Source organism: Syngnathus floridae, chromosome 16, assembly GCF_059516105.1.
Source record: "Syngnathus floridae isolate MCC-2025c chromosome 16, RoL_Sflo_1.0, whole genome shotgun sequence".
Taxonomy (NCBI): Eukaryota; Metazoa; Chordata; class Actinopteri; order Syngnathiformes; family Syngnathidae; genus Syngnathus; species Syngnathus floridae.
Window position 1 is genome coordinate 2,853,187 of NC_142428.1, and position 10,102 is coordinate 2,863,288.

General features: G+C 44.7%; 3 protein-coding genes across 3 annotated transcripts; 2 read left to right on the plus strand and 1 right to left on the minus strand.

Annotated features, from left to right (window-relative positions):
- Window positions 1-60: 60 nt before the first annotated feature.
- Window positions 61-4,549, plus strand: cdkl1 (cyclin dependent kinase like 1 (CDC2 related kinase)). Its single transcript, XM_088399994.1, has 11 exons — window positions 61-208; window positions 280-781; window positions 1,050-1,265; window positions 1,756-1,877; window positions 2,494-2,566; window positions 2,698-2,788; window positions 2,895-3,095; window positions 3,197-3,279; window positions 3,349-3,405; window positions 3,507-3,686; window positions 3,851-4,549. Exons 3-11 carry the CDS (start codon window positions 1,098-1,100, stop codon window positions 3,941-3,943), a joined length of 1,068 nt encoding a protein of 355 aa, XP_088256120.1. The 5' UTR covers window positions 61-208; window positions 280-781; window positions 1,050-1,097; the 3' UTR covers window positions 3,944-4,549.
- Window positions 4,162-5,791, minus strand: dmac2l (distal membrane arm assembly component 2 like). The gene is made up of 5 exons (XM_088399995.1): window positions 5,664-5,791; window positions 5,485-5,579; window positions 5,063-5,271; window positions 4,814-4,985; window positions 4,162-4,682 (listed from the first exon to the last, which is right to left on the minus strand). Exons 2-5 carry the CDS (start codon window positions 5,577-5,579, stop codon window positions 4,568-4,570), a joined length of 591 nt encoding a protein of 196 aa, XP_088256121.1. The 5' UTR covers window positions 5,664-5,791; the 3' UTR covers window positions 4,162-4,567.
- On the plus strand, window positions 5,779-9,772 carry l2hgdh (L-2-hydroxyglutarate dehydrogenase). Its single transcript, XM_088399993.1, has 10 exons — window positions 5,779-6,023; window positions 6,944-7,059; window positions 7,177-7,328; window positions 7,414-7,545; window positions 7,646-7,808; window positions 7,876-7,910; window positions 7,982-8,149; window positions 8,393-8,550; window positions 8,751-8,882; window positions 8,950-9,772. The coding sequence occupies exons 1-10, from the start codon at window positions 5,938-5,940 to the stop codon at window positions 9,143-9,145; spliced, it is 1,338 nt and encodes a 445-aa protein (XP_088256119.1). The 5' UTR covers window positions 5,779-5,937; the 3' UTR covers window positions 9,146-9,772.
- The last annotated feature ends 330 nt before the right edge of the window (window positions 9,773-10,102 follow it).

The window sequence follows — 10,102 nt, forward strand, 5'->3', positions numbered from 1 at the left end:
TTGCCGTTACTATACTACGTAATATTATTTTCCGTGTGTGTGTGTTGATGTGTGGGTATTAGTTCCCGTTAATTCCCCCGTTTAGGCTGCCACTCTTCTGCCATCGCCCCCGAGCAGCGTTAATTGGTCTCAATGTGACGCGACCTTTTGGAATATGTGCAAATCAAGCTCCTCAAAACAGGAAGTCCCTGCTCCCACGACAGCAAAGGTACAATCTAGTCTCTTAGTTTTATTTGTTGTTTTGTCTGTAACTGCTTTTAAATGTCCTCATTGTTCCAGCTTTCATGTGGACAAATCCACAGAGTCCTTTTCTTTCTTTTCACCTCCCAACTTGTTGCTACGGCGACTGGCTGGTGGACCAGGAAGATGCGTCAAGTCGGGCGTGTTAAGGACGGTGGGTGACAGAAAAGGTAGTCCCCTCTTTCCCTTCAGAATAAAAGACAAGCTTGTCTATTAAGTAAAAGACATGACTTGATGTTTCCTTTGTCCCATAATCATATTTAGGAGGCTTGGTAAATGTCAGTCGAGTTACTCTTACTGCAGCATTGTATTTTGTGTCAACTTAAATTTGCAGTTTTACTCTTTTATTGTGAAAGTGTGAGTGGATCCGGGTCTTGTAAAGGTGTGTGTGTGTGCGTGTGTGTGTGTGCACGTTTGATATGTTAGTTTTTTTTTCCCCCTCCACACATCACATCTGAGCCTCAGAGAGAAGGAAGCTTCTTGAGTTTCTCTCCAACTAAACATCTCAGGATATTTTTATTTCCATCATCACCTCCAAAAAGTAAGTGATGTGTGGTTATCTTCATGATATATTTTTGTAGATATTTTGTTGAAAGAGTTTTATTTTGTTGGTGATGTTTACCAACGGTGCTGCGCCTTGATTGGACGCCCACAACACCCTGAGATTTTTTTGTTTGCTTGTTTTGCACCGCCTTTTTTTTATAGTACTCCATTTGAATTGTCTTGTATGTAACCAAACACTTATTTTGTTAGAACTGCAACTTGTTTCCAAAAAACATTCCTAATTTGACTTTTTTTTGTGTTCCAAGGACTTTTTTCCCCTTTGGTTTGTTTTTGCGGATGCTTTGTATCAAAGGATGGACAAGTACGAGAAGATGGGCAAGATCGGCGAGGGTTCGTACGGCGTGGTCTTCAAATGTCGCAACAGAGACTCGGGACAGATCGTAGCCATCAAGAAGTTTGTGGAATCGGAGGACGACCCCACCATCAGGAAAATCGCACTCAGGGAGATCAGGATGCTCAAGGTCGACACACAAAATCCTATTTCACAATTGTCATCATAGTTTGCATTTACCAAGAAACAAAAATTCATAAATATTATAAATAACTCATGTACCATTAAATGATTTTAGGCTAGGAAAACAAAAACAGAAATATACAAAATGTTTTTTTGTTTTTTTTTTAAAATTCCGTTGCAGCACTAGTTTGACTTGAAATCACAATCGGACGCTCCAATTTGGAAGCGTGCCCGCCGCCTCGTATTGAGTCCAAGTGTCAGCTGCTCTGCTTAATTAGTCAAGCGGTGGCGGGTGGGAGTGGCAGCCCATAAATTTGGCACAACCCTGGATGGGGGGGGGGTGAGTTGGGGCTGTTGTCGGGGGCGACGCCAGCACCTATTAACACTTTGGATTTAGGAAGGTGGACGTCTTACTCCATGACTCTCACTCACTGCGTACTTGTCTTTACGCGTGTGTGTGTAATTGTGTGTATTTGTGCATCCATGTGTGTGTGCAGCAACTGAAACACGGCAACTTGGTGAATCTGATCGAGGTGTTTCGGCGCAAGAGGAAACTTCACTTGGTGTTTGAGTACTGCGACCACACGGTGCTCCATGAGCTGGATCGACACCCCCAAGGGTCAGCATCACACTGACATTTTATTTTTTTGTCAAAATGATTTTTTTTCCTCACAAGACTCCAATTTTAAATATCGAGAAAAATTATATCTTTGATTCTTGCAGCGTTACAATTTTATTTTTGTATCATCGCAAAATTCAGACCGGGGCTTTTGCTACGATGACATCACGTCTCAGGTGTATTTCGAACTGAGCGGCGGTGCGGCGCTGTGTACATTTCGATTATCTCCCTGTGACATACTGTATGTTGCCGCCATTGTGTTGGCCGTCTCCTGGGGAAGCTGACCCGCCCCGCCGGGAATGTTTGCGGCGATGCTCTGTGCCCGCGGGGCGCCGCCAGCCTCTTTTTCGGGAGGGGCGGACCTTGTTTTGAATCACGTGATGGCAGTTTCCGTGGCAACGCTGAAAAGATGGCTACCCGTAAGACAACACAGCTGCCTGCGGAGCGTGGCAATAAATCTATATTCTTTAAACGGGCTGATGTAACGGTCCCTAGTGGCTGCGAGCGGGATATTTTCGGTTTTTGATCGGATGCAGTGATTTTCGAGCAATGATCCTTGTTGCTTTTTTATCTTATAGTAGGAAATTGTGAAAGTTTTTGTTGTTGTTGTGTGCAGCGTTCCTGAGCATCTGGCAAGGAGCATCACGTGGCAGACGCTTCAAGCGATTAACTTCTGCCACAAGCACAACGTCAGTAAGCGACGCTTTCACACATCTTTGGTTCTTCTCCTCTCTTTTAACGAGCATTCCTTTCTCCTCCCTCGGCCCGGCGGTACAAACGGGGCTCGTTTTTTTACCGTGCGCTCTCCGACCCTGACCAGTGTATCCACAGAGACGTGAAGCCTGAGAACATTCTCATCACCAAACAGCACGTCATCAAACTGTGCGACTTTGGCTTTGCCAGGATTCTCAGTAAGCACCACAATGATGTTGCACTCCCTCAAAATGTTTCATTAAAATCAATATAGTCAGTTTTTTTCTCCATTGTCTCATTAAATGATTTGAATTGTTTTGTTAGCGGGGCCATGTGACTCGTACACGGACTACGTGGCCACGCGCTGGTACCGCGCCCCCGAGCTGCTGGTGGGGGACACGCAGTACGGCCCCCCCGTGGACGTGTGGGCCGTCGGTTGCGTCTTCGCCGAGCTCCTCTCCGGCGTTCCGCTGTGGCCCGGCAAGTCCGACATGGACCAGCTCTACCTGATCCGCAAGACCCTCGGTCAGCTTTGCTCAAACTCAAAACGCTTTTAGCCAAAGTTAAAAATCATTTCCATTTTGTTTTGACTCCCTTAAAAAAAAATTTTGTACAATATGTTGCAGGAGATCTGATCTGTCGCCATCAGCAAATTTTCAGCACCAATCAATTCTTCCACGGCCTCGCCATCCCGGAACCTCTACAGATGGTATGAGCTCCACCAAAACTCTTTAGTGACAAGTTTGAACACATTCTTTTTTTCTTTTGCACACGTTAGGAACCCCTGGAGCTGAAATATCCAAACCTCTCCCACCAAACTCTCAGTCTCATGAAGGTAATGGCAGCATTAGCACCAAATGGATTTATATATTGTCTAATTAATTCCTTAGTCAACTAAACGTGTCTGTTAAATGAAAGTAATGATATGGTCGTCAGGCTTGCCTACGTATGAACCCGAGCGAGCGTCTTCCATGCGAGCAGCTGCTGCAGCATCCTTATTTTGATAACCTGAGACACAAGTACCAGCGCAACGCTAAACAGGGCAACATCAATGCCAGCGTGGGGCACGATCGCCACGGCAACAGGAGGACCCGCCTCCCGCGCAAACACCTGCCAGTGAGTCACGCACTTTACAAATAAAGGCGATGTTGCTACTTGATAATTTGCTGAGTCAAAGTTCAAAATACTTAATTTTTATTAGAAAATATTCACAATATTATTAAAAATGATTCATCTATGAACTTGTGAAGTTGATTTTATTTTCGCCTTGTCGTTGTCAGTGTTTACCTCAGCTGACAGGCAGCAGCATCTTCCCCGTTTCGGACACCAAGAAATACTTCAGCAAGTTCAACTATCACCTGCCCAACATCTAGAAACACATCGACGTGTTCAGCAACAAGACTCAGGAAGTGAAACAAAGCGCTGGAGATGAGTGACTGACATTTGTCGGTGTCTTTTCCTCATATGACTTTTTTTAAGTCTTAGCTAGCTGAAGGAGGACAAGGAGCGTCACATGACATTATGCTCTGCTTGTACATGACATGGAAGATTTTGTCAAATCTTCCGCACCCCAAGTCAAGTAGGATGCCACTTTTTTTTTTTTTACTTTCTCAATTGTATTTATTGAAATAAGCAGAGAGACAATAACATTGATAATTTAGTCGAGATGATCCTCACATTGGTGCTAAGGACGTCCACAGCTGTCTCGTTGTGGAAATGCCAAATTGTTCAAATTTGAGCGCCTCAATTCAAGGCTCTTTTATATTCCATAACTCATGGATCAAATATTGCTGTACCACTCGGAGACCCCAAATCGTTTGTGCTAACTTAGATTTGTTGGCAACACAAAACAAATCTCGGCATGTAAACCCAAAATTGGCATATAGGCGGCATTCATGTTTGCGACGAAGCATAAACGAGTCTTTTTGGCGTCAAGCTAAAAGGACCATGTTGAGAAATAAATTGGTGTCAACAATAAAGTGCTTTCTTGTTGTTTTTTAGTCCAAGTCCACTTGAATGTCAAGGCGTGGGAGAGCCGTCTTTAAACGTTCCACTGTGGTCTGTTTGTCCTTGACACCAGGCAGGTCACTGAGGAACAGGTACTCCAGATTACTACACGAGGGGGCAAAACAACAAAAGCATCTTAAAAAGCTGTTTTCCATCCTCAAATTCCAGGTAACTACTATTTTACCAAAACAAAATTACATATATAAAAGTACATTTAAAAAAAAAAAGAGACCAGCCTGAGTTTGTGCAGAGCGACAAGACCCTTGTCGGTGACGTTTCCACACGACACCACCTCCATGATAAAAAGGCTGCGCTGCAGGTTCTCCAATGAGCTGAGCCGCTCCAAGCATGCGTCCTCGATGTAAATGCACTTTTGGAGCTTCACCTCCTCCACATGCTCCAAACCCTCTGCACAAACGCCGTCAATCTTTTCTACCTCACTTAAGGTTAAGCATGGAAAGTACACGTAGGAGCCTTTCTCAAACCGAGATGGTCGAAGCCTCGGTACATGATGCAGGAGTCGGTGGCGTCGATGGCCTGGATCTTGAAGCGTCCCAGAGGCCCGGTGGGCAGCGCATTGTAGTCCCCGTGCCAGCGATCCAAACCCATGAAGCGCACCTTGGCGCCGCACCTCAGCAACCACTCGGACGCCGCTCGATCAGGACCCACGGCCTTGATGCGCTCGTAGTCCACCCTGAAAACCAAGACCAAAGTTCAGTAGGTAAAATTAGCACTTGACTGCCTGAAATGTGCACCATTTTATAGTTTGTAATTTACAACACCTAAATTTGAACATGTCATGTTTTTTATTGACACTTTTAGAAACATACACATCTTTTCACATACTTTGAGCCTCTTCTATAGATGAACACAGACACCTATTAAATAATTTATAGGATTAACATACTTATTGAAAACAGCATTGAGCCAGCCCCAGAAATGTCTCCGGCTCGGTTCTTTTTGCTTCATAGCAGACTGCAGCACCTTTACTAGCAGCTTCATCTGGAATATAAATAAATTTTGGAACGTCATATTGAGTATTCATCCTAGCAAATAGTGCAAAAATGTAAACATTCTGTGACCTACCCTTCAAGCGTGCCGGGTTTGTTTACATGTCAACCGGAGCCATTTTGTCGTGCAACGTCATCAAAGACGCGCCTTCCCATTGGCTGTCTGGTGGAGGAGGAACTCTCGTGGGTCTTGACGCGAGTTTTGGGTTTCATGTGGGAAGTTAGCTGGCATCGACGAGGGGAAGAGGAGGAGGGGGAAAAGTGACAAGAGAAGGCGGACCCATCCCTGGAAATACTTTTAGCTTTGTCCTTTTCTATTTTTTTATACAATACTCGGTCGAGAGGTTGCCATGTTTCGGATCGTGGGCACAAGAGCCCCCTTAAAGGCTGCTAGCGCTAAGTTGCTAAATGACACCTGCACAAGACACTTGCACAGGTAAGAGGAAAAACATTTAATTTACTCACATTTCTGCTTTTGTACTTTATATATGAGCACATTTACGACATGCATTTCCCATATCAGCAGCTTTTATTTACTTGATTGCACTGTCAAGGGCATTTACAGCGGGTCTAACAAATAATCAATTTCACAACGCACAGAGAAATATATTTTTTTGTATTTGTTTTATTTATTTTTTTATTCCCTTGAAACGCCCTTTTAAAAGAACAGCGTGTTCATGTGTTTCACATTAGTCGAGTGTGTCTGCAGAGTTTGAAGGCAGGGCGGTTATGCAATGACTCCCTGACTGGAGCACTGTACAGTCGCCCCGTTATTTGTTGGAGATCGGGACCGAAATCGGGTTTAATTGACGCCCAATGTGATGCATTAGGAGCAAAGACACAAATTCAGCATGTTTGCCAAGAAAGCACAAGAATTTAAGCACAGAAACACACACTAAAAAAAACGAATCACGACTGAACTGATCCATTTCAATGTGGACAGGGGCGTGCAAAGGGGGTGGCAACTGTAAACAATGTTTTCTTGTGCTTGCTTTCGAGAAGAACAAGGCAGCAAGTTTTGCAGACTTTTTTTTTCTTCTTCTGAGGTCACAAGATTGGAGCTGTTATTTCAGTCTTTGAACATTTGGTCATTGACTCTCCATTGTGGGACTTCCTGTGCAGGATTCCAAAGTACTGTTCATTGTCCGTTCACACATTTTATTTTTTCTAATTGTTAAATATAAAAAAAAAGAAAAGGGTCAAATGCGCATCTGGTTGCATGATGTCCGTCTCAAAGGTCGTGGTGGTTGTGTCGAACAGCAGGACGTTGAACCGCTTTGTCAACACGCCCGGCCTCCGAATGTATAGGGGACGGTTCTTAATTTATCGGTGACTAATCAGCGTGTGCTCTTCCAGTACGTGTGATGTGGCCGTGGTGGGCGCCGGCATCGTGGGCCTGGCCACCGCCCGGGAGCTCATCATGCGACACCCCGGCCTCACCTTCACCCTGCTGGAGAAGGAGAAAGAGCTCTGTGAGCCATTCAAATACATTTAAATAAAACAAATCATTTTTCAGATTTTATAAATCTTTCAATCTATTGATTAATGTGCTCATTCGTTTACATATTTTTTTTTTTTTTTTTTTTCAGCGGCCCACCAGAGCGGCCACAACAGCGGCGTGATCCACAGCGGCATCTACTACACGCCGGGCTCGCTCAAAGCTCGCCTATGCGTGCGAGGGGCGGCGCTAGCCTACGAATACTGCGACAAGAAACAACTGCCCTACAAGAAGTGCGGCAAGGTCGAATCAGCTTTTGTAACCAATCGAATATTTTACATCCAGTGACACCTAAAAGTGTAACAATTGTGCGTGTGTGTGGTTGCAGCTTATTGTGGCCGTGGAACAGGAGGAAATCCCTCGCCTCAAAGCGTTGTACGAACGAGGCCTGAAGAACGAGGTGCCGGGACTCAGCATGATAGACGCGAAAGGAATTAAAGAGCGGGAGCCGTACTGCAGGGTAAGTTTGATTCTTTGACATTTGCCTTGATTTGTTTTTCCCTGGATTATTTCATTTTTCTTTGATTCATTGGCTGAACGTTGACCTTCTCCCTGTCCAGGGGGTGATGGCGCTGGACTCCCCAAACACGGGCATCGTGGACTGGCGGCAGGTAGCGCTGCAATACGGCAAAGACTTTGAAGAGGCCGGCGGCAAGGTGGTCGCACAGTTCGAAGTGAGCGACATCTCCTTGGCCGCCGAGAGCCCAGCAGGGAGCGCTGAAGGTAAGAAGCAATAGCAGCGTCGAAACGCGCTAACTGATGATGTCATCGTTATGATTGTCTTTTTCAGGACTCAAATATCCAATCATCATCAAAGATAAAAAAGTGAGCGGCCCAAACGTTACTTTATGTTTATAAATAAAGTTGTTCAATGCCTTCCGGATGCGTTCCCTCAGGGCAACGAGCTTCGCTGCAGCTACGTGCTAACCTGCGGGGGTCTCTACTCGGACCGCCTGTCGCAAATTTCCGGGTGCAGCCGAGAACCTCGCATCGTCCCCTTCCGAGGAGACTACCTGATCCTCAAGCCGGACAAGCACTACCTGGTCAAAGGCAACATTTATCCCGTAAGCCCTAACCTCCCCCTTCCCTCTCCTCGATGTTACGCAATCACTTTACGGCCACATGTTTTTTATCAGAACGGAATTCCATACTTTTCCCAGGGAATCGTTTTATCAGTCTGTGTGTTTAAGGACATCTGTAAGTCATTAGAAGATAGACGCACGTTGCATATTACGGATCAGAATGTAGAAAGGAATGAAATAGGAATGAAAAATGACTTTTTGCTACTTTGCTTCCCCCCCTCCAAGGTGCCGAACCCTCGCTTCCCCTTCTTGGGGGTCCACTTCACGCCACGCATGGACGGCAGCATCTGGCTGGGACCCAACGCCGTGCTGGCCTTCAAGAGGGAAGGATACAAGATCTACGACTTCAACGTGAGAGACCTGGCCGACGCGCTCAGCTTCAGGTCAGTCCCGTGGAAACCAACCAACGTCAAGTCAATCAACTTAATTTACGAAGAGTACAGCGTGTACTGTAAGGCGTGAGATGATGTTTAAATATATGTCAGCATGAGTGTCGATTTCCACAAGTATGTACAAAGCTATGAACGGACTTTGGCTACGGTCGTGACTGATATAGTGTGACACTCTAACTTGGCTGTGTCAGAGGTCTTCAGAGACTCGTGCTGAGGAACATCTTGTACGGCATGGGCGAGATGTACCGAGGCATCTTCATCGGGGCGCAGGTTAAGATCCTCCAAAAGTATATACCAGAACTGTCGCGCAGTGACGTGCTCAGGTAAATAAAAATATTATTCGATGTTATATCTATGATAATAGAGTGAAACGGATTTTAATGTTCTCAGGGGTCCAGCTGGCGTGCGAGCGCAAGCGCTGGACCGGGACGGGAACCTGGTGGACGACTTTGTGTTTGACGGCGGCGTAGGCGACCTGGGCAGCCGCGTGCTACACGTGCGCAACGCTCCCTCGCCCGCCGCCACCTCCTCGCTCGCCATTGCCGAAATGGTCGCCGACGAGGTGGAGAAACGTTTTGCGCTCTAATTGTTCTCGTGAGAGCAACGAGGTCGTGGCCTTCATTTGGGAATTCAAGGGGGGGAGTGAGGGAACATTTTACATGTGACTGTTTTTATTTTTAGAACAGATCCACTGAGATTATTGTTGTGAAACAACAAAGATCTTCACGTTTTAGACGTGCCGAGTTGATCTATGGACTTAAACCCGACACTTAAGAGCCTCGCAAGTAATTCATCCATTTTCTGGATCACTTGCAAACATCTACTTGACTGTTCTGCCAAAGGATGCAATCACTAAAATGAAGTCAAACTTCAAAAATGCACCAGCTATACAGAATGTGATTTTAAATGAAAAACTGTTTTATAAGTAAGGTGGATTTTTAGAACGTTTATTGTTTGCTGAAAAGCACATTTTACTTCCATTCTGGGGGGAAACATATCTATACTGTATATTGTTAATCTACAATCACGTTTTTTCCCCTTCCTCCTCATATTAACTTACTGCCAAGTGTCATGCACACCACTCAGGATGTTATCATGCCAAATATTTACACCTACTCAGTTAATCACTTATCGTGGCTTTTAACACATTTGTTTTTGACCAATAAATATTACTGATTTTATATAATAAAGACAAAGTATTTTTAAATGCAAACGTTATACCTGACTCATTTTGTCACGTTTTTTAGTGTCAAAATTAATGTTAATGGATTTATCACAGAAGCAGTCGCTCTTCCTAAGCTGTACAGGAGTAGCACCATATTTGTCCGCAAGAGGGCGTGCGAGCACTCACAGGCGGAATGGCTACTAAATATACTGCGTGTGTGCGTGTTATTATATCTATAACTTTTGAAAATGTGTAATTTTAAGTAATACATGTTGAGTTCTGAGTAAATCTTGGAACGACAGTCTTTAAATTTAGTTGGAATTCTTTAATGTATTGCACTATAAATTTTAATTGAAATATCGGGTTTTTTTCAATGTT